Genomic DNA, 24740 nt, shown 5'->3' on the forward strand with positions numbered 1-24740 from the left:
GAATGTATACTCCCGTCCCGGAAGTATACATTCATGTATACATTAGTGCACGGCTAATTTTGCTCCTTTGGCTCCTGGCCATGAACGTGGGTGAACGCTATACTGAGTCCATTATCAGATTACTTAAGTGCATGTAAACCCAGTGGGTGCATTTTTGCCGAAATTATATTTTTTGCAGATTATTTTGTACGCAACAGTGTTCTCACAGATGCTTTTTATGTGTTCAATTGTAGAACCCTGATGAAGTTATTGGCAGGCATCACATTGTCCTGTAATAGTGCCTCACTTGTTCTGTGATGTTGGGGTTGGGAAAAAGTGATCAGCTCTTGGATGCTCATCTATTTGTCTGTCTCAACCTTGTCTGCAGTCAGGACACAGCGAAAAGGCTTTTCTCCAAAGTGTGTTGAAGTACTGGTACATGATGCCTATTTACAGAGGTCAGTGTCCCTCTTTCTTGTGCCTCATGACATTTAAAGCATTATGGGATGCACAGGACATTGACTAAGCATGGCCTTTTGTTGCATTGACCAGCGCTTTAAATGAAAGCCTTTGTAAAGGTGCACTGGTGATTTCTACAATTAATTGATGTGTACATTGTGGTGAATCCGGTTGTATAGCATTTATATAAAGCAATTTTGTGGTGATGTCTGTTGCAAAAACATGTAATGAATACTAGATGTCCTTTGTTCCTGGCATGTTCATAAATCATTTCACAGATTACTCTTCTGTTCTTCGTTGATCTTATTGCATGTTTAACATGGCAAAACAAAAGGGCACAGCCCTTCCCTTCTCTCTTGTTATTTCAGTCTAAGGAAGAGGATCAAAACAGCACTTAAAGTGGCGTTTAGTATCTGAAATGCAATCATGCTGCTTGATTGCACTGGCATTCATAATCAGAACCTCAGGCCACTGTTCTCACCAGTGGCTCCTTGAAATCAAAGCAGAGTCATTTTTTTTTTGCATATTAGATGCTCACAATCATTTGGTTTTGAAGTGCCATTAATATTAGAAATTCTGTTTAATTAGTAATGCTGTTAGGCGCTACTTGTCAGTACATCAATGTGCAAAATCCAACAACAAGAACTGATGTTTTAACGTTTCTTCACTCACCTTCATTTATGTCTGTTGAATTTTAGCCTGGTTTCATAGCAAAAATGTGCCAGCCGTCTTTTGTACTGATTTTGACACTTTGCATTGGTGGATAAAGTGTGTTTGTTTACCAGGATTTTGATATGAAAAGGTCAGGGCAAAGCTTTGTTATAAGTGGGATTGTTTGTGCTTGGCTGTGTTGCACTAGTTTCTGTGTGTCATTATTGATATACATACAAGGTCAGGATGGTCTACAGCAATAGATTTGTCTCTGCATTGTATAGATGTGTCCTTTCCTGTCCATGCCTTTCTCTTTCCTTCACACACCTCATCACAGCCCCCACATTGTAGCTATTGCCAGCTCTCTGTGTTTAATTAGGCTGCAGGAAGTAGTGGTATCTTCAGTGCTCTAACCAGGATTATGTGTCGCTGTGTAGGGAGGAGAGCTGTTCTCCCTTCATTAATTATACACTGTATATCCAAGTCCGGCAGCTCGTCTGATAAATAAATAACAGCCCAGTTATGAGCTCATAAAGCACTGGGCAGCTGAAGTCTGCACTCCACTGCTTGCTGTGCGCTCTGACTTAATGGATGAATGTTTTCAGTCAACACTTAGGTGAACATCCCTGTGCATGCTCATTATTGGCTGTGTGCATGCTTAAGCTGAACTGTGACACAAACTGAGGATGGATTATGAGCTTGTTGAAAATAAAAATGGGCTGTAGTCTATGTAGCTACAGTTGTCTGTACTGTAGCTGGGCTTCTCACTTACTCCTCTTCCTCTCATTGTCTCTCTCTCGCTCTCTCTCTAGGCCATCAGGAAATCTGTGGAAAGAACACTAACATGAATTAATTGGCCAAAATTTGAAGCATCAATAAAAATTTTAGATGCTCCCATAAGGATCTGGAACAGTTGGTATCTCTGACAGGATGGCATTCATCACACCTGTTAGTGCTGGATTGCTTTCAGATTGCCACTGATTTGGAGCGAAATCGTGCTCCTTTAACCTCAGATGAGATGCTTGTGGAACTCAAGGTGGAAGTGGGAATTTTGGCGTGAAAAATGCTTAACATACTTTCTTGTGCTGTTTGCTTCAGTCAGCTTGAGCTGCTGGATAGATGAGCTGTACCCAATCGCCGTAGTACAGGAATCTTTCCAGCAAGATAGTGTTGTTTTGCTTGTTTGTTTGTTTTTGTTTTTTTGGCAGTTTCTAGATACATGTTTTGTCTTTTGGTCTTCAGACCTGTGGCATATAATCTTCCCTAAAAAAATGATAACATCAGAGTGCTGCAATAGCTGAGATGTGTATCTTTACAGGCTGAATACAAGTGACTGTGTTATCTTTAAATGAGAGGTTATGACAAATGAAGCTGATCCAGAGGATTAGGGCTGTGTGATATTGAGGGAAAGGTGTTTAGAGCACCTCTGATAGCTATCATTCCTTTCTTCTAAGAGAATATCTTCTGCTCTTTATGGTGAAAGCGTCTCTCTCTGTCCCCCCCCACCTTGCTCCGTTGGGAAGACCAGATTCTGAGGTGAACAAAGTAGCTGGCAGTCGAAGGCAAAGTTTCCAAAGTTTATCCATCAAGTCGCCACTCTTCTCAGACATGCTGTGCAGAGCAGAGAACCAGCAGGAGATAGATAGAAATTGAGAAAGAAAGTGAAAGACCAAGAGAAGTTGGGAAAGCAATAGAGAGGTAGAAAAGTAGCCTGTTAGAGCATTAGTCAGTCTCTATTTACAGCACATTCACTTGAATTGATGCCTCATATTGCAGCCATTTCTACCAACACCATCTTGAATTCAACATCAGTTTGTGCTATCCTGCCCCTAGGTCTATTTTCAACACTATACAAATATATAATAATTACAGAAATACTGAAGAGGTCTCAGTAGTTATACATCATAACACACCTGACCCATATATGATGATGAACTCTTGAACCTTTTTGTAGTGTTACAACCTGGAATTGAACGGATGTAATTGGGATAATTTGTCATGAATCACTAAATAGCACAGAAATTGTTGGTTCTCTGACTAATGCTCATTTACACTGACGTTTGGTGGATGACTTCCTCTTAGCCGAGTCACGGTTGTTTTTAATAATGAATTTAATGGAGCTCTGCAGGATGTTCAAAATTCAGGGTACTTTTTTTTTGATAACCAAAACCTGATAGTTTTCCAGAACTTTAACTGTGCACAGATCGACTCCATTTAACCAATTATTATTTTACTTTCTTATGGTAGCTGGTTGTATGGGGTTGGGGGGGATTGAGGATGGGAGTGAATATTTACGCACTCACTACTCAACTATATTGAATCCCCCCCCCCATCAACCCCACCCCCCACCCCCAGCTTTAATATTATGTGCTATTTTTCATTTTGTAGATTCATGAAATATAATCCCAACTATTCCAGGCTGAAGCATTACAAGATCATAAAAAGTTCAGGGTGATGAATACATATGGAAGGCACTGTACATTCTTTGTCCAAAAGTTATTTTTGGTTCACTGTTGGAGTTTTTTAGTGTTTCATATTGGAATGGCTAAGGGTGTTGAATAAAATTTACAGTTGGTTTAAATCTTATTATCACCAAGCCCACATGTTGTGGGACCATGCAGCAGCAATAATATGAGTGGAATTGTCGGGCCTGTTAGTCATTAATAACACTGCTCCACTGAATGCTTACTGAGTGTGTGCCATTTTGAGATATGCAGCTCCTTCAGTTTCATGTTAATTAGGTTAGGCTTGAAAGTGCTGGCCGTTCTAATAGTGCCTGGCATCCCTTAACCAGAGGACTCTGTATTTGTCCACAATAGTGCTCTATCAACCCTATGCCATGCAGAATTCCACTGAGCCAGAGTGGTTTTGCTAAATTTCATATGAGATTTCATATAACAGTGTAACAGAAGCTCTGAGTCTTATGCTCTGAGCTCTGAATGCTCTTCCCCAGAACCTTAATTATTCAGTTATTTTAACAGCAGCCGTGCGAAATCTGAATTTGCAATCACAAGATTGTGTTGCTGAGTCATTCTCAGAATATGGTGACAGACCTGTTCCTGGATTTATTGGCCATCACATATTTGACATAGTTGTAGAATTTTCAAGACGCCCCACATAACAGAGATCATTGTATAACTTTAATGTTTATAATGGTTATTTTTATACAAACTTTAATTTGTATCAAAATGGTTTGACTCTTAAGTATTACTACTTCTGCTACTACTTTACTACTAAGGTTGTGAGTTTAATTCCCAGCACTGCCAAGCTGCCACTGCTGGGCCCTTGAGGAAGGGCCTTAACCCTCAAATGTTAGTAAGTAAGTTCTGTAAATGAGATACGTTTAAAAGGTATGTAAATATAAATATGAGGTCTATTAAATATGTAAATATCAGAATAAAAGAAAAGTTTTTAATAATATTAATCATTTAAAAAGACCTTTTGTCCCTGCATGTCATTTTATTGACGATACCTGTTTTACAGACCCATCTTTTGAAATCACAAAAAGTAGATGGTGCTTCCAGGGTCAAAGTTCAGAAGAACGAGTGTCCATTTCAACCAATATCGATAGACATTCCACATGCTAGAAGTTATTAATTCGATTGTAAATAAAAAAATTTCTTGTGGATAATTTAAATGGAGATAATGGAGTTACACATTACAGTCTTCCTGTATAATATTTTACCAAAAAAAAAAGAGATTTAAAATAATCATTTATTGGTGCTGGTATAACTAATGATGTGCGTGCATTTTTTTTTAGATGAGGTTAATGTTATCTTGGAAAATGCATCTTTAATCATTTTAAGAATGATAGCTAAGAACAGTTACAATCTGATGAATAATCCATTAATAATCCTACAGAATTATATTATAATTATATATACTGGATTATACTTATACTTGGAAATACTTATACAGTAAGGGAGTATTTTATCAAAGATGTCTGGTTTTCCTCTTTCCTCTGTGCATGCTGAATGTTAAAATTAAGAGATGTTATATATGCTGGCAGATTATGAGTCATTGTGGCCCTAATACCGGTATTTGAAATGCCTTCACGAGAGTGGTCCAATTATAGCTCTTAATATTTTTCAAGAATGAAGACCCGGTAAATGTGTGCTCTTGCTGTGCATTTGCCACATTTAAAGCAGCCCAGTGCTTGATTTATTTCTGCAGGCAATATCTTTTATGAATTTGATGATTCACTGAATATATGGAAACTGCCTCATAAAACTGTGCCTTTTTCAGTTTACTTTTTTTTTTTGTACATCTTTGGAAATGCTGGTGTGAAACTAAAGCCCTACTTTATTGCCCTCTATATTCACTTTTACTTTCTTACAATTAATCAGATTAGAGATTCCTTGCCCCTTTATAGCTGGTCTTATGTTTTTATAGCTATTAATCCATTTTGTATTAGGGAACTAATGTCCAGTTTAAATTTATTAAAGAGACGTTTCCTTGTAATTCATATCATTGTATAATAGAGTCGAAAATGTAATGTCTGTGTAAAGGAGAGAACAAAATATTGATTTTGTGCAGAAGGTAGAAGACAAACTAATGCACACAAATAGATTCAAATCATGGGGTCAGTTTGTAGGCTGCAGCATTTTAGACATATCACATTTCATTAGAGATTAACTGAGACTTACAGATGTGCTCATAAATTTAGATACCCCTTGCAGAATCTGCAAAATGTTAATAATTAAAAAATAAAAAAATAAAAAAAGAGGGATTATTAAAATTGCATTTTGTTTTTTATTTAGTACTGACCTGAATAAGCTATTTCATATAACAGATCTTTACATAGAGTCCACAAGACACAATAATAACTAAATTTACACAAATTAACCAGTTCAAAAGTTTACATATGCTTGATTCTTAATACTGTGTGTTGTTCATGGGTCCCTTGTTTGTCCTGGACAGATAAACTGCCCACTGTTCTTCATAAAAATCCAACAGGTCTTGCACAGTCTTTGGTTTTCCAGCATCTTCTGCATGTTTTAACCCTGTCCAGCAGTGTCCAGGCTATATGATGTGGAGATCCATCTTTTCACAGTGAGGAAAATCGAGGGACTGATACACAACTACTGTATTACAAAAGGTGCAAACATTCACTGATGCTCAAGAAGGTAACACGATGCATTAAAAGCAAGGGGTGTAAACTTTTGAACAGGATGATCTTTTTAAATGTTATTGTTTTGTCTTCTAGGAAAAATGTAAATATCTTATGTAGCTTCTGAAGGGCAGTACTAAATGAGAAAAAAAGAGATTTAATCAAAATAATAACAATTTACTGCAACCATCCTGTTCAAACGTACAGCTGCTGTAAATGTATATAGTGTCCTCCACTAGTATTGGCACTCTTGGTAAATATAAGCAAAGCAGGCTGTGAAAAAATGTCTGTTTTGTTTAACCTTTTGATCTTTTGTTCAAAAAATCCACAAAAATACTCTACTCTCATGGATATGAAACAATTACAAACACAACACAGGATTATAAAAAACAAACATCTTTGTTAAATATAGGTGTGCAATGATTATTGGCATCCCTATGAATACATATGAGAAAAATATAGTTGATGTATATACCTATTGATATTTTAAAAAATTTTAGTACACCTGGGTGACTAGGAGCAGGAAATTGTTCAGACATGACTTCCTGTTTCACAGGGGTAGAAATAAGAGGTAACACACAGGCCCAATTCCCTTAGTCATTCATAACAATGGGTAAGACCAAGGAATATATCTGTGATGTGTGGCAAAAGTTTGTTAAGTTCACAAAATGGGAAGTGGCTAAAAGAAAATGGTACAAAGATTGAAAATGCCCATTTCCACCATCAGGGCAATAATTAAGAAGTTCCAGTCAACTGGAAATGTTATGAATCAACCTGGAATTGGACGTGTGTCTATATTGTCTTAACGCACTGTGAAGAGGATGGCTTGAGTGGCCAAAAAATATCCAAGGATCACAGCTGGAGAATTGCAGAAGTTAGTTGCGTCTTGGGGTCAGAAAGTCTCCAAAACTACAATCCGAAGTCACCTACCTCACCACAAGTTGTTTGGAAGGGTTTCAAGAAAAAAGCCTATACTCTCCAATATTAGTGCCAATATTAGTGGAGGGCACTGTTGTTGCTCATTATTTATTAAAAAATTTACAATATAGACAATTTAAGCATGACTTTGATGCATCCATCAATGCCATTAGACTTTTTTTTTCATTATGAAGTGTGTGCTGCCTATAAATAATTTTCTCCAGGTTGGTTTTAAGACAAAATCAATTGGTGAGATAACATGCACAGCAGTGTTTTCAAACATACAGGAGGTTTATGTCATTCTTTCTACAAGTTTCCTCATTTTATTAGCACGACTTCTGCTCCTATTTTGTTGTTACCTCCCTTTTCAGATGTCCCACCTGTCCCCTGGGACCTGAGAAAGCCCAGGGGAGGATGATTAATGAATGGGATGTTGCATCAGGGGTTTTCCCATTTATAATTATCTGGTGCTGACATTTTGAACTATGAGTTTAAATCCAATTACCAAAGCACTTGTGTTGCTGAGAACGTGCAGGCGGTGAAGTGGGAAAGAAGAGGAAATGAATTCTTTATGCTGAAAGGATCAGACGCAAAAAGAAAATTCCACAGTAAAGAAGGTGTTGACTGAGAAGAGTTCTTGATTATATTGCAGTCTTTTGGTGGAGAATGAGAATTCCAGAGGCTTACATAATTATAGCAAATTTATAGCTACATATACATTTATTGAATTTAAAGACAGAAGTGTGGCACAGTACAATCCAAGCATACGGCAGAGCTTGTTTTAAGACAGCAACAGTGGCTCTCTGTCAGATTTAAAGTGTCCAAATTCATTATAGAACATAAGCCACTGAATTACAGCTGGCACACTGTTTGAAAGTTGAGGAGGATGAGTTGTACATTTTGTTTGTGGTCACATGGGTGGACAAATCACTAGCCAAGGACTAGCAGATTTCATGGAGTTTTATTCATACTTACCAGGCAGACAAGTGGGTTTAACAAACCTGAAAAGAAAAGCAAATACTCTTTACTGAATTTTGCAAAACGAACCCATTAAAACCGTAACGTGCTTTACGGTAGTGCGATACAGTTTAATGTGACTGTAGTGTGAGCTACTTTCGAATCCCACCATCTGCTGCACCACACACATTTGCCAAAGAGTGATTTTGCTGTTGGTGGAATTTTTACTAGGCGGATTAATGAGCATGAACAGAGCAGCACACTGGAGCTGTTACTTGGCAGCAAAGCTACTAAATACAGTTGGATCTATAAGCATTTAGACAGTGACAAAATGTTCATAATTTTGACTCTATACACCACCACAATGCATTTGAAGCCATGGAAATGAAGATGCGATTGAAGTGTAGCCTCCTAGGTTTAGCAAAGATAATGCATTTACCATTTAGGAATTACAGCCATTTTTTTTTACATAGGCTCTTCATATTCACAGGCTCAAAAGTAATTGGACAAACTAACATAATGATAAATATAAGAATTATTTGATCATTTTAGTCAGTGACTGACTGAAGTCTGGAACCCATGGACATCTCCCTTGAGATGCTTTGCCAGGCCTTTACTGCAGCTGCATTTGTGGGTCTTTCTGCCTTCAGTTTTGTCTTCAGTATGTGAAAAGCACGCTCAGTTGGGTTGAGGTCAGGTGACTGACTCAGCCATTTAAGAACATACATTTATTCTCTCTTTGCTTTAAGAAACTCTTGGGGTGTTTTTGCAGTATGTTTTGGGTCATTATCCATCTGTACTGTGAAGCACCGTCCTATCAGTTTTGCAGCATTTGACTGAATCTGAGCAGAAAGTATTGCTCTATACACTTCAGAATTCATCCTGCTACTTCTATCAGCAGTCACATCATCAATAAACACCAGTGACCCAGTTCCATTAGCAGCCACATGCCCATGCTCTAACACTTCCTCCACTATGATTGACAGATGATGTGGCATGCTTTGGATCATGAGCCTTTCCTTTCCTTCTCCATACTCTTCTCTTCCCAACATTCTGGTACAAGTTAATCTTGGTTTCATCTATCAAAAGAATCTTGTTCCAGAACTGGGCAGGCTTTTATTTACTTATTTATTTATTTTTAAAGATGTTTTTTAGTATAGTTGAATCTGGCTTTTCTGTTCTTAAGTTATTACCAGTGGTTTGCATCTGGAGGTAAAACCCTCAGTATTTACATATTTACAAGGTGTCTCATGACTTTAGACTTTGACAATGATTTGTCTACCTACTCGAGAGTGTTCTTGACTTGGCTTGATGTTGTGAATGTCTTTTTCTTTCTTGAACATCCACTTTTTGTCTTCTGTGGTCTTCTGAAAATTAAAAGCTGAATGTCTACATTTCAGTCACATCTTGATTGTTTCATTTCAAATCCATTGTGGTGGTGTACAGAGGCAAAATTCTGAAAATTATGTCACTGTCCAAATACGTATGGACCCTACTCAATGTGAATTGTCCACCCCTGGGTCAGCCCCACAGTTACAAACAAGACTTAAAACATGGTTGGTATGAAAGAAATATTTTTAATAAGGATTATAAGGACAATGAAATGCTTGGAAAGGATTAGCTGGTTTTCTATAGATTGTGTAAAAAGGAGAAGATGGTGCTTTGTTATGCCTCTAATTTGGCTTCACATAAAACCACAAGAGACGTAAATGTAAACAAATAGCATACATCAGCATGCAGCATTTTTTTTTTAACTGAAGCACCAAATCAGTGCTGCACCAGAGTTCCTGCACTGTTTCTTTGACACATTATATATGTGTCAAAGAAACAGTGTGATCCTTGTTTAATGTTTCATCCCTCCTATCCATTCCATCTTTTTTCCCACGTCTCTCCATTTCTTGTTCTTGCTACTCACTATCCTTCATTTGTTCTTCTCTCACGTTCTCACTTTGGAAACCACCTCTAAAGTATCACCACCAACACTCTGCTGGTATCATGTAGAAAAAGAGGGAGCTGGAAACCTCAGACTGTGATGCATACTTAAATTCTCAAAGTTTGATTATTTAATAAACACATATACATGCCTGCAGATGCCTCAGACTGTCAGACACCTCCTGAAGAAACTACAGTATGCTGTCTAAACCTCCTTTTTGGAAATTGCTATTACATCTGGATGAAATCATCTCTCGAATGCTTATTCTCGGAGGTTTTTTTGTGCAGTATTTTAAGCTGAATATGTTTCTGTTTTCTCTTGTTTCTTTTCTAATCTGATTTCCTGGTTGTCTGTATCAGTCTGGCTGACTGCTTGATTGATTGATTGATTGAATGGTTCGACTGCTACACATCATATCATAGAATTGCTAACAGATATAGTGATGTCTACATGATTAAATTAGGGCATGACAAGTACAGTATGACAGGCCAGTGTGTTCAATCCACCTTGGGTATCACTTTCCTATTAGTCAAGTCTTATATTTATGTTAAAATTGTTTCATGTTTGCTTTCTGATGTCAAATTTGGTTTTGCCTGTTTGTCAGAAATGGGTTTGAAAATCTGTCTGCACCAAGAAAGGCAAAAATAAATAAATAAAAATCACACAATGTCATTCATCAAAAGCAGAACTTGTCACAGTAGCTTCATCCGTACCCATCTCTGACAGTCTGCGGGTGTTTGGGTGTGTGTTTAGGATATGTTAGAAGGGAACCCCATTGTGTTTTCGATGGGTTGTGATATCCACTTGTAATTCTGATGCGAGGCAATGTTTTAGGACAGATTGTCTATGTGTGCTGTGCATGTGTGCTTGTGGTTTGAAGGGATCGACATCTGTAGAGGCAGCATATGCTTCACACCTCACAATGTGGATAATAGTTGAGGGATAATTGAGCTAGCTCTGTTTTCATAAAGGGATCAGATGCAGTGGACTGGGACAGAGCACCAGAGGCTGGTCTGACATCTGGTCTGAGACGTTAGCACATTTGCATATTTTTCTATGGTCAGACACACATACACACACACACACACACACACACACACACTCACTCCCAAATGGCATCTACTTTTGCTTTATCTCTGTCAGTTTGCATAATACATTTCTTCAGTATGACACACCTTGGCATCCGTATACTAGAAAAAGAATTCATGAGAGGCAAAGAGCAGGGAGCCGTATTATAACATGGCTGTTGGCAGAACACTGCTTCTCTCCTGCCCAGCCTGGTGCGGACTCAAGAATTATTTTCTGTCTCTTCCCACCTGTTTCCCTACGTTTTCCAGGACAAGCCCCAGTACTGGGACAGAGAACCCATCTAACAGAACTTTCCTTAATGAGACACAGAAAGGGCTGCAAGCCAAAGCCATATTCCTGTTTGTTAAGGTTTAGCTAGCCATTACCTAGGGTCCATCTAGATCCTGTGCTTTATTTTTTCTTAATCCCTGAAGCAGTGCTGACAATTTAATGCTGACTTGGCAGTACCATTAGTCTATTTTCATGAAATCAGTCCTGGTTTTATTTTAGACACAAGAGCAGATTCTCAAGCACAGTGTACATTAACCAATCAGGTCTGGCAGAACAGTTCAGAAATACAGCCTCTTCGGTGCCCATACATGTAGGCCACAGTGCAGATATAGCAGGCTGGTAACTTTGATTAAGTGTGGCGGGGGTCTTAACAGTTCCCAGTCAGCAGAGGTTAGATTTATTCTCTGCCAGGATTGTTCATTTGCCGAGAGGCTAGAGCAGCCAGGGGAGGGAGGGCTGCATGAAATATAGCACATCGAGGCTGCAGAGACCAGGCAAAATAATTAAGTGATGACACGGTGTCCAGGCCCCCCGGACAAAAGCCAGCACTCATGTTCTTGTAATTTTCCCTGACACTGTTTATGAATATGGTTTTCATTTTGTTCTGCTTCTGAACTGAGCTTACTTGCTACTCCTGCAGTTTCCCAGTGGGATTTTTGTCGTGGTTTTGTGGCAATTTGTGTAGAGGCTGTGTAGAAAGCATTAGGTTTCAAGGCTTTATCATTAATAACCAAGGCAACTGTTATTCAAACAGACAAGCCTGCTTTGATTCTCTCAAAACTCTCCCAGTCATGTAAATTGCCACTTTATTAGTGTAGCATGTTGGATTGGCACATAAGTAGTCCAGTATTGCTGTTTGAATATTCCTGCAAATCATGGATTTAAAAAAAATTCCCGGGTTGAAAGGAACTTGATACGTCAACGCAGCGAGCTGAAGATTTCCCTGTGCCGCAGCAATCAGGCATGACTGGTGCATTTCTGGTCGCAAATGGAAAGCAGACAGACATTTGGAGTTGTCAGTGGCCTGGCTCACACAGAATAAGCTTTTTGTCACCTCATTTTTCAAAGCGGGGGTCTGTACTTTCACTCATTGAGATGTTGAAGAGAGTTGGTGGATAAAAGCAATATGTTTGAGAGCCTTTAAGAGACAGGCACTTAGTTGTGATTGCCAGGATTTTTTCATTGGCAGGATGGCCCTGTGAATTGGAAAGATAGAGAAGATCGTTTTTTTCAGCCGATTTCAGCCTTGATAAGATTCCAGGGAGGTCCAGTAGGTGCTGTTTTTCCATCTGTGTCTTGAATGCATTTCACACAATCTACTGTCTTTTGAAGCATGCTGAAAGTGGAAGTGTTACTTTCGTATCTGAAAGCGCTTTGAAAACATATAGTGCTTTGAAGAAAATACACAAAGGTGTAAGGACTGGTGTAGTATTTACTCTTGGTTTGGGGCAGACTGAGTTTTGTTTCGCATCAGAATGCATTTGGATTATAGACTAGTGTATGGAAAGTGGCATCTTGGGATGCATCAGAACCAACTAAGTTATCACTTGACTAGACTGAACAAAGGGTTGTTTTGACTACAGCATTGTAGGGGGAGAGAGAGAGCGAGAGATTCATTCTACCTATTAAAAAAGACATTAAAAAGCGAAAAGATACACACAACCTCAGCGCAAAAAAGCACTCATCCCCAGATTCATATCCTGGTCACATCCTGCTCCATTAAAAGCAATCAGGGCCATTCAGCGTGGGGAACGGGCCATGTGAAAATCACTTGCCACTGTAGATGTGAGTGTGAGTGAGCCCCACTTTCAGCAGGGAAATGTTAAAATGTCACACAGCCTCCCTCTACTGTCTACCACCCCCTGCATAATTGCATCATTTTAGACAAACTCACACACACAAACTTTATACCAATCCAGCTAACCTGGATATTGATTTCAGGCTAAAGTAGTGCAGTTGTGTAAGGGTAATTACAGCATCATGGATGTGACCTGTGAACCATATAGATTGCACTGTGTCTCATTGCTTGTCAGTGCACATATCTGATCAAAAATAAAATATCCACGTACAATGTATAAATATATAGCAGTTTATGAGTGTTATAGATGTAAGATCACTTGAACAGTGGAGTGCTTAGGGGAGATGACCCGAGAAAACACATCATACTCTATAAAAGTAAAGAAATAGATAGTATAGTTTTAAAAGTGGTTTTGGAATGTACCACAACCATTTCTCAGTAGATAGCCAGAAAAATGTAGCATTGTAAATTTGTGAATATTTTTTACTCATAGGTATGGCGTGTCTGAAACAGTAGATATGATTCTCCCACGTGGTTAACTATTCTATGAAATGACAATATTTTTCCCTATTGAGTTTGACATTTCCTAGAATTGCCCAAAACGAATTTTACATTTTGGTCAAACTCTAATGGTAATTATGAGTCTGAATAACGGCAATTCAGCTCCCAGGCTCAGATGGTCAGGGGCCAACAAAATCCCCAGTGTCATTTGTTAAACCATATGGAGGGCTGGAGAAGTTTGGATCTATTTTTAGGGGGTTGGAGTTTGGGGATCTTGGGACCCTCAGTGTATTATCAGAGGGCCTCCAATACTGCTGATTTCAGCATCCAGATAGTCCGTGCCTACAGTGTCATTGGCAATTGTTTTTCAAATTTTTGCTTATGATTCAAATTTTCTTTGCAGGCTGCTTGCTTACTGTGCATGGAGCTCAAAATTATATGGACAAATCTTCCACGGCTGCAGCATCAGTGGAGATTGTATTTGTCATGGCTGTTTAAGATTCAGATCCTCTTGTTGGTTACTTGGTTATTGTAGAAGGATAAATATCATATGTGTATGGATTTGACAGTCTCTGAATCTCTCTCCAAGTGGCTCTTTTGTTTTCTGGCTCCATCTTTTTTCTTTTCTCTCTCACTTTCTGTAATGCTGAGCAGACTCAATGGGTCGTGAGTCATATTGTTGTTTTGTTGGTGGTGCATAAAAAAGCAAGCATTTTTGTATAATGCAGAACTGCAGCCTGCTTATTTGACTCAATCAGGTTTTATGAGTAAGCTTTTAGCAGAGTCTAGCAGTACACATTTTAAAGAAACCTAAGTGTGTATTAGTGGTGGAAGAAATGGTGCTCATTTCTCTTGGGAGAGTGGGGTGTGTGTGTGTGTGTGAAGTGCTGAGGAGAGGAGTGCTGAAGAGGTGTGTAAATCCCGGCCAGTGGAAATGCCACAGCTGTGCGTGTATGTTGCGTTGACAGGCTGAGAGAGCCTGAGCATGTTTTGTACTGCTCAGTGACAGGACTGCAAATGACTGCTGCAGTGAAATGTTTTATAACATTCTCCCTTCACTTCTCAGCCGGGGAGAAGGGTATGCGTTTTTGCTCTTGAAGGAAGACTAAGGCTGACGTTGATTTTGGATCAGCTGGTTAGGGTCATTGACAGAGCCAAAGCACACAGAGAGACACAGTGGGAGGATCACTCTGTGCCAGAGCACATGGAGAGACAGCAGCCACTTTGATTCTGATTAAATCTTATCAAAATTTTGTAAACATGTTGTAATAGATTTTAGATGTCTGTGATATATGTGTGTCATGCGTATACATCTGTGCATAACTTGTTTTAATATATACACTCACCGTCCACTTTAATAGGCTCATGTTTGCAGTCATCCAATCAGCCAATCATGTGGCAGCAGCACAATGAATAAAATCATGCAGATACACGTCAAGAGCTTCAGTTAATGTTCACATTAAATGTCAGATTGTGGAAGAAAAAGTGTAATCTCCTGGGATCGACAGTATCTAGAGTTTAAAGAGAATGATGTGAAAAACAAAAAACACTAAGTGGGTCACACTTCTTTGGGTGGAAACACTTTGTTGATAAGAGAGGTCAGTGGAAAATGGCAAGATTGGTTTGAGCTGCCAGGAGTGATAGAATAACTTATTTAATCACTCTTTACAACCGTGGTGAGTAGAAAAGCATCTTATTATCATGAGCACAGACTCACCCAAACTGGACAGTTGAAGATTAGGAAAAAAAAATCACCTAGTCAGTTTCCAGTATTCAGCTGTCCAGTTTCAGTGAGTCTGTGCCTATGATAGCCTCAGATTCTTGTTCTTGGCTGACACGAGTGAAACCTGATGTGGTTTTCTGATGTTGTAGCTCATCCACCTCAATGTTTGATGTGTTGTGCGTTCTGAGATGCTTTTCTGCTCACCACGGTTGTAAAGAGTGATTATATAAGTTAGTACATCCTTCCTGGCAGCTCGAACCAATCTGGCCATTTTCCACTGACCTCTCTTATCAACAAGGTGTTTCAGTCTGCACACTTTCCACTCACAGGATGTTTTTTTTGTTTTTCACACCATTCTCTAGAGACTGTTGTGTGTGAAATACCCATGAGATCAGCAGTTTCTGAAATACTGAGACCAGCCCATTAGGCACCAACAACTAAACCATGGTTAAAGTCACAGAGATTATACCTTTTCTTCATTTTGATGCTTGAACATTACCTGAAGCACTTGACCTGTGTCTGCACGAGTTTATGCATTGTCCTTCTGCCACATGATTGGTTGACTGGATAACTGCATAAATGAGCAGGTGTACAGGTGTTCCTATTAAAGTGGACAGTGAGTGTATATTGTATTTCTGTCTGCCTGTCTGCTAAAGGCTCCCAGTCACTCATTTGTCACCTGCTTGTGAAGGCCAGCGAAAACAGCATGAGTCCAACTCATAGATACAATTAAGAGATAGAGCCTGAGTTCCCCCAGCTGAGACAGGCAAAGATGGAAGATAGGGGCACGACAGTGCGCCGGCTGCAGAAAGGAAAGGGAAAAAGAGAGGTGCTGACGGGAGAAGTGAGACAGGGGCGACAAGAGAGAGGGATGAAGACAGCCAGTAGGAGGAAAAGTGACACCACCTCGTTTGTACACAGCACTCAGTGAAAAGGTGTAAGTCATGTTACTGAAAGAGGAGAATCTGATTTTAGGCACATGCCTTATCCTTATTCCATATCGCCAGTTTTCTTTTGTTTGACTGAAAGTGGATTTTCGATGATATGTAGCTCATTAAAGCCACATTTAAAGCCACATTAAACTAAACTCTAAAGAGTGATGTATCAGTCCAGCTCACTTTTGATGTTAGAGCTTTGTGCTTCCTCCGGTATCAGATACTGACACCCTCACAGTGATTGAGCTGACTCTTCGAAAACTTGATGGCTTGATGAAACGTGATGATATGATTTGGAACAAGTTGTGTCCTATGGTTATTCTGTGCCTTTTCTATTGCCTAATGACGTTTTGTATAGTCTTCATATCAAGCAATATCTCAGCTATAAAACCTATGATCTTAACAGCAAACTTGGAGAGAATTTAAAAGCCTCATACTTTTAGGAAAAAGTGTCCTACAGTACATTTCCTTGTCACTGGTATCATTAATGTGTATCTTTCACTTAAGTATAGTGTACATCAGGGACATCACTAGAGATTTATGAATGAGGGGGTTAAGCCTCTTTTTTAGGGGAATCTGGGCATACTACAGCCCCCCCCCCCCCCACACACACACATACACAAAAATACATCGTTCTAGTCATGTATATTTTACAGTAACAATGGGTGTAAAATCTATAGAAATAAGTTTATTTTTGGTCAATTTATACCTGTCTCATAATTTGTGTTAGAGACTGATCTAATATGACTTATTTAAATTATATCCAAATAAAGAAATTAAAGTCCACTTTGTCCCCATCCATCCAACACCAGCAAAAGGCAAAAATGGCTGTACTATGTAGCCAAAATACTTTTTGAATTTTATTTAGAGATTGAGTGACTGAGTGAGTGAGATGGCAGTCAACGTTACATTACTGCACATTGTCTTTGTTAATTACATTAACTACGTTTACATGGGCAGTTATAATCGAGCTACTGTGTAATCAAATGACAGATACGGTTTGGTGCAATCCTTTGTGTTGCGCGTCACCTCTTGTAATGATCTGGGAGTATTTCCCTTTAATACCAGGAGGGGCCCGTGACCGTGTCATTCTGTGCTCTCGCTGCCCGTGTGTGAGTCTGCAGCACGTGTGTGATTGAGCAGCCGAACTGTAACCGTGATAATGCTCAGCATAATTAATAAAACCAACATAAAATGTTTAAACAGTAAACGGTGTCGTGTGTGGCTCACTCCTGCAGGTCCTAGTGGCCGCCCAGGAACAGGCTTAAGATGCGATGGAATCGAACCACTGATAAAAAAAAAGAAATCAAAAAGAAAATATATTGGCTGATTTATTGATTTGCTTAAGGGGGGCGGGGGGGTGCTAATGAATATTTTGTGGGGGCTAGCTCCCCTCCCCCCAAAAATAGGCCTAGCGACGTCCCTGATGTACATTTAAAAATTATTTAAGGTACATAAAAGGAAACATAGTGCCAAAGAAAGATACACTTTTATTGCATTTAATTCTAATAGCGTACATACAGTATATGATGGGACACCAGCATCGCAGGGTACCATTCACACACACACATTCACACCTAGGGGCAATTTAGCACATACAATCCACCTACCTGCATTTTTGGAACAGTGGGAGGAAACCATAGAACCCAGAGGAAAACCCACATGAACATGGAAAGATGAGAATATCCGAACAGGGAGTAACTCAAGCTGGAACCCTGGAGCTGTGAGGCAGCAATGTTATCCACTGTGCTCGAATGACACTGTCAGGATTTCCCTGGAGCACGCAGCATTCTCTGAAGCCCGAGGCGCAGCAGCGCACACTTCCGGGTTGACTCTGTTTAACGTCTTACACGTGTATTTGTTATGGTTTATATCCTGTCTCCGCCCCTGTTATGTTATTGGATGTCTCCCTCACGTGTTCTCATTAATCATAGCTGTTTTGTGTTTCACCCCGATTACGTTTGTTATTTAAACCCCTCGTGTTTCTATGTTCAGCGCGAAGTATTACGTGTTTATCGTATGCCAAGCCGTGCGTTCCTCGTTCTGTATTTTCATGGTTTTTGATCCAGTTCTCTTCCTCGTTGTTCTGTTCCTGTTCCTAGTTCATCCTGTTTTGACCATACCAGTGTTTCACGTTTTGGATTTGTTTTCCTATCTCCTTTTAATAAAACCCTTACCTGCACTTGCATCCATCCTGATACTCATTACGTGACAGACACCCCATACATGTTAATCGTTTATTATAATTAAAATATGCTGACTCACTGTTGTATAAATATGCTCTTAAATGGTTTAATCTTAGTTTGTCCTTGTGCTTGTCTTTGCTGGTGTAACTTACACCAGCTATCTGTGGCCAATCTTTCAGTGTACAGCTCTGGTTTTGCCCTTGGCCACAGTTTGTCGAACCCACTGCATCTATTATTCACTGAGAGGCTTTTTGTCTCTGTGCACATGGCGCTTGCAATATACGCCAAAGCCCTCGTCAGTGTGGAATGGAGTTGTCAGGCATTTGTCTGCCTTTGGCCTCTCAAATAAAGGGAATAGAAAGCCCTGCTTGAGTGGTTAAAATGAAAACCTATTGTTTGGCCAGTGTCTTTATTCTGTTTCATCCAGAAAGGAAGATTGGTCTAGTCTGACGTTTCAGTAGAAACGTCTCCGTATGGACTTTTTTCCCTTTGGGTGTTCATTTTTACCCTGTCACTGTAGATATTTAAAGAGTTCTGTTAAAATGTCAAGACATGGCATACCCAACAATTGCCATAGGAACAAAGGTATTCATCATGATCAATTTGCTGACTATATTTGCTCCCTTATTGGCTTTTGGTGGGTATGTGCAAATATTTGATACCTGATGGAGCGGTTGGGAAACAGACAAAATTAGCATTTTATTCCGCAGGAGTCACGATCTGATTATAACCATGAACCTATAAAATCTCACACTCTTTAGGAAATGGTTTTCACAATAACCGCTTAATCTTTTACGTGGTTTTAATCTATAATCAGTCTGCGTGTATGCATATCTGTCACCCTTCCCTTATCTCTGTCTGTCATTTTCACCTCTCATTCATAAAGCCTTATTGCCATGACTGTAATGATACAGTATTGTCAAAGCAGTTCTGAATGTAACAGAAAAGTAGCATGTGGCAAAGTAATACTATTAATGAGTAATAGTAATAGTAATGGTAAACCAGTATTAGAGTAATAATGAAAGAAAAAAAAAACAGCACAAGCTACTAAACCAAGAGAATCATACTAAATAGTCAAACAGAACCTCTGTATGTACCATTTCTACTTTGATATGCTAAAGTGATAAAACATATTGAATTTGTTCAGCTTCTTCTCTGAGACACTAAAAACAGGGAACACATTAGTAATTTTTTTTTTCAAATAGTTTCAAGACTTTGTCTCTGATGGATTAATATTTGGTGCAGTAAGAGGAGAGAGTGTGTTTCATCTTCTGCCTGTAATAACTGACAGTGCCTACACAGCCTGTCCTCTCTCAGCCTTCAGCATCTGTGGTGTCGTCTTTTCTCCACTTCCAGGTCATTTTATGTTACTTTTTTTTCTTAAATTTATCTAATGGTTAAAAAATTTTATTTTAGTTTGATATTTATTTGATGTGGTAAGTTATTTCATTTATCTAAATATGGTTGTATTTGAGGGTGAGAAACTGCCATGTTTGCTTAGCGTTTCTGGAGGAGGAGGAAGATTTCAGGTCTGTGTGATCAGTGAGATATTGGCGAGTAGATACACGAGAGTCATTTGACCAGATGAGTTTCATACTTGATTGAAAGTGGGGCAGTCTGATTGAGTGAGTGCCAATATTTTATTGCTCTTTTTTTGTATTTTGATTTGTAGGTGATAGGCTCAGCTCTGTCCTGTATGTGATATTGCAGCAATTTTTGGGAATATTTTTGCAAATTTCAGTTGTACTAATTCAACTCAACCGTTCCAGATCCAGATGTAAATTTGTTGCCCGAATTTTACATCCATATAAGAGAATTGGTTTATTATTTCATGAAACAGTTTTATCCAGATTTGAATTTGAATAATATTTATATATTTTTTTTAGAATCTTGCTCTGATGGTGTATAAAGCTCTTCTGCCCTTCTCAAAGAGATTTTACAGCCAGACAAAAACTCCAAAATGAACTGAGCTTACTAATGTGTATCTCTCTTTTTCTCGCTCCCTCTCCCTCTCTTTCTCTCAGGATGTTGAAGGAGTGTCGTGTGTCTGGGATTCAGTCTCTCTTGACTGTGTTTCTGCTCCTCTCGCTGGAACACGGTGAGTTCTCGTCCTGCTCGGTTAGCCCCCCGGTTCTTTCACACTGTTATTTTTATGCCAGAGTTTGTTTGTGTTGGATTGAATTTCAGCAGAGTTGTGTAGGAGTCTGTCCGATCCTTACTCCACCATCAAGGCTCTATATTATCTCATCTTCAGGGTGACATGCCCACACTGTGTATTAGGCCATGCTGTAACCTGGCACAGCACTGTTTTCCCCTTCCTGCTGTAGAAGTTTTACTTCCTTTTACTGTCCTTTTATCCCATAATAATTACTGTAGCCCTTTAGGAGGTAGGATGAAGACAAATTTCCCCGGGCTGCCTCCGTGGGCCCTCGGCCAGTAAATAGAGAGTGCATGGAGAACACTTTCATCTGTGAAAGCCTCATTTCTCGGCACTGCCACCTAAAGACTTATCATCAGTCACTGTAATGCCTATAGCTAACTGTCTCAACTCATCTGTGTCCTTGTAAGTGCGCTCACCTAGCAGAGAAAGAGAGAAAGAGAGAGAGAGAGACTGGGTCAAAACCATGATAAACAATAAGAAAAAGCAAGAACCAAGCTCTATAGCACTAACTCTGTATATAGCACACAGTATTCTACCACAGACACACTGGATTAAAGGTAATGTTAATACCAGCATGGAAGGACATGACTAAGGCATATCTATACATCTGTCTGTCTTCATTAGGGGTATAACACAATGTCGTAATCTTTATCTGTGTCTGATTAGTGCTCCAAATATCTGTACCTGTATCTGTATTTGAATTTTAATCCAAAGTGGGTGTGGCATAACACTGGAAAATAAACACAGAGTTAGAAACGCTAGGACTGCCAGCATGCTCTATGACCGTTTTTTTTTTTAACCAAGAACTGTTGACGTCATACATTTGGGGGTGACGTCATTCTGTCCTCTGAGCAAATCAAGTAGTTTACAAACTGTCATTAGAAACACGAACAGTGCAGTGGGTTGAAAATAATAGCAAAAAAGCTAATTAATTTCACAGTGATGAATCAGTGGTCTGTGGATAAAGCAACCAGTTTTTGGTAATTACAATAAACTTACTGTGAGCAGAATAAATATGTAAAAGCAATATGTTCTAAAAGCAACAAATTCAACTTGTAAACTCCTCCACGATTGTTGTTATTTTTAGACTGTAAATCATGGGTAAATCCCCACATCTGTTCGTGTAATTGTTTGGTGGAAACTCATTCTTAAAAAGATTTACTGATTCCAAAAGTGTGCTGCAGGGTCAGAGGACAGTCAAGCTCACATGCTAAGAGCTGGCTGAAACGCCTCACATGCTAAAACGCCTCTTTTACCATCCCGAACTACCTGTGTATCTGCTGCCATCTGTAGCCATTGGGCAGGCTGTATGGTGGGATGAACAGTGGAATCTGGTAAGGGCCTGAACAGGACCTTCTCAGGAATAATATCTTAGGCAGGTTTCATGTACAGCCTGTTACATTTACATTTACATGTATTCATTTAGCAGACGCTTTTATCCAAAGCGACTTAAAAACGAGGAAATACAAGCAAAGCGATATATCAAGCGGAGAACAATATAAGTAGTGCTACCATACAAGATTTATAATTGAGTTCTAGAGAAGCAAAGTGTCCAGAGTACAGGTGTAAGAGTCAGAGTAAGTTAAAAAAATATTTTAATATAAATAATGTGGGGTTGGTATTTTATGGGTTAGTTAAATGCTCACAGAAGAGGTGGGTCTTTAGCTGTTTTTTGAAAACAATGGAAGTGTTGGTTGAAGTGAGAACTTTCCTGAAATTTAAAAAATATTATAAATTCAGTTCTCCTTCTATGTACCATCCTGTACTCATCTAGGCTCACCACAGGATGCCTGCAGTGTAAGTAAGTCCTTTCAGTCATGCCTAGTTTCCAGATACTCCTGAAGCTGTGCCACTGTCTCATGTCCCTTCCACTGTGCAGGAATGATTATGGAAATGGATGACAGGAGACTTTGGGAAGATGGTGGAGATGAAGGGTGGGGGTGTCAAGAGCTATGTTATTTTGATGGGCAAAAAAAGCAGGCAGAAAAAAAGCAGCCCTGTGCCAGGCCTGATAAATGTGCTATTACCTAACACAGGGGAGGAAATTAGTCATGAATGCCGCCTCGGAGTGTTCATGAGCGTGTGAGAGTAAAGCAGAGGTGGCTCAATGCGACCTCACTTAATATTGATGGAGTCTGTGGATCGGTTGGGTTACAGAAGTATTTTACAACAGAGCCCTGACTAGGTAATCAAAAATAGATAGAAAGACAATTAATGGTCGATTAAAATACAATCAGAATGTATCGTTTTTAAAAACAATTGTGTAATTTAATATTATAATATGAAGCTTTCACTTCCCGTCCTCACACCCTTATAATTTTCCTCCCAGCCATACATACCTCTGTTGCCATGGTAATGATTAAGGGATATGTAAAAAGGGGGCTTACATCTGCTCCGTTTCTGGGTATGAGGTCTATTGTGTTAAAGGCTGTTGTCTTCCTTTTTTATAATAAAAAGTCATGTGTTTAGCAGGCTGCAAAATGTCTGCTAATCATAATATTGATGTTGCAGCAAGCAGCTAGGACAGTTAACATGTTTTCCAATAATGATCTCTTTCAAAAAGAATACCTTATTAATTCAAAAGTCTCAACTGACAATAATAATAATAATTATAATTATAATAATAATAAAAGTAAACATCAGCAAGCAAATGCTAGTTTAAAAAAGTATGTCTTGAGTTGACATATTTAAAATATGTCAAAGGTCTGAGCTTCCCTAAGTTTGAGAGGAAGAGCGTTCCAAAGAGAAGGAGCAGAGACAGAAAAAGCCCTGTCATGCATAGATTTTAAGTGGGTTTGTGGAACAGTCAACAAATTAGACTGTGAGGAGCGCAGTCTGCTATTTGAGGTGTAAGGGATTAACAAAGAAGATCAGTACTGAGGAGCCAAGCCATGTAATGCTTTGTGTCAGCATCATCATTTTAAACTCGACACAGAACCTGACTGGGAGCCAGTGCAAGGACTCTAAAACAGGAGTAATGTGATTGCATGTCCTGGTCCTAGTCAGGATCCTGGCAGCAGAGTTTTGTACATATTGGAGCTTATTAAGTATGGAGATAGAAACTCCCGCTAAAAGGGTGTTACAGTAATCTATCCGAGTGACAACAAATGAGTTTATCAGCTTTTCAGCTAGAGAGAAGTTTAGCATAGTGCGCAGTCTTGCTATATTTCTGAGGTGGAAAAAGGACTCTTTAACAGTGCTCTGTACAAAAGAATCAAATGTGAGACTGGTAACAAAAATGACTCCAAGGTTCCTCATTTTACTTTGAGTCTCTAGAACAGAGCCATCAACAAACAGAGACAGTGGACCAGCTTTGAGACAAATAAAAATCAAATAAAAAGGCAGACCATTCACAGATGAAATTCTCTAGATTGGGTAGCTGAATAAATTGACTGCTGATATGATGCCGATTATTAGCACACACATAGCCGATCAATCGTTAGTGGCTAGATAAGTGATGTCAGCAAACCCACACTCAGCACAGAGCAGGGAAGTAACTGAAAAATGAGACCAGAATTGCGTCCTTATTTTTGTTGAGACGCTTTTAGTGCTGTTGTGAGGTTGGCTTCTGTTTCTGGTGTACAACCTGGTAAAGTGCTTGGTGCATTTCAGGTGAATAAAAGACTCAACAAAAAAGACCAAATTGAACAAATCCAGCGCATTGACAGTGACTGTTTCCCTCTCTTCTTCATCCTATCTGTCTCTCTCTTTTGTGCTGTATATCTCCTCCAAAAATTTAAGACTGTTTGTTTGATTGTGTCTCATTTGAAAAAGGAATTATTAAAGGGAACATAAACAGCAGCAAATTCTCAGACAAAGGGAGAGTCTCTAGGGAGATTTGCTTGTTGAAACATTTCCATCTAAATGCAGATTTGGTATATCTGCTATGACATGGCTCTGCAATACACATTCATTATTTAACCATGTGGGAATAAAGCAATTTTGCTGGATTCTTCTGGGTCATAATTTGATTTTAAAGACGGTATCTGCAATTGATTTTTAATTTAACATTGAATGATCTGTGCTGAGAAAATAGCACCAGTGTGTAGGGTTTTATTGTTGGTGTATGC

General features: G+C 39.1%; 1 protein-coding gene across 1 annotated transcript in view; it reads left to right on the plus strand.

Moving 5' to 3' along the window:
- Positions 1–419: 419 nt before the first annotated feature.
- The window catches only part of ncanb (neurocan b), a 112755-nt gene continuing 88434 nt past the window's right edge, over positions 420–24740 (plus strand). The window contains exons 1-2 of the mRNA XM_053634869.1: positions 420–437; positions 20534–20607. Coding sequence (XP_053490844.1) covers positions 20535–20607 — 73 coding nt within the window. The 5' untranslated portion in view covers positions 420–437; position 20534. The remainder of the gene's footprint in view (positions 438–20533; positions 20608–24740) is intronic.

Source organism: Ictalurus furcatus, chromosome 10 (genome assembly GCF_023375685.1).
Source record: "Ictalurus furcatus strain D&B chromosome 10, Billie_1.0, whole genome shotgun sequence".
NCBI lineage: Eukaryota > Metazoa > Chordata > Actinopteri > Siluriformes > Ictaluridae > Ictalurus > Ictalurus furcatus.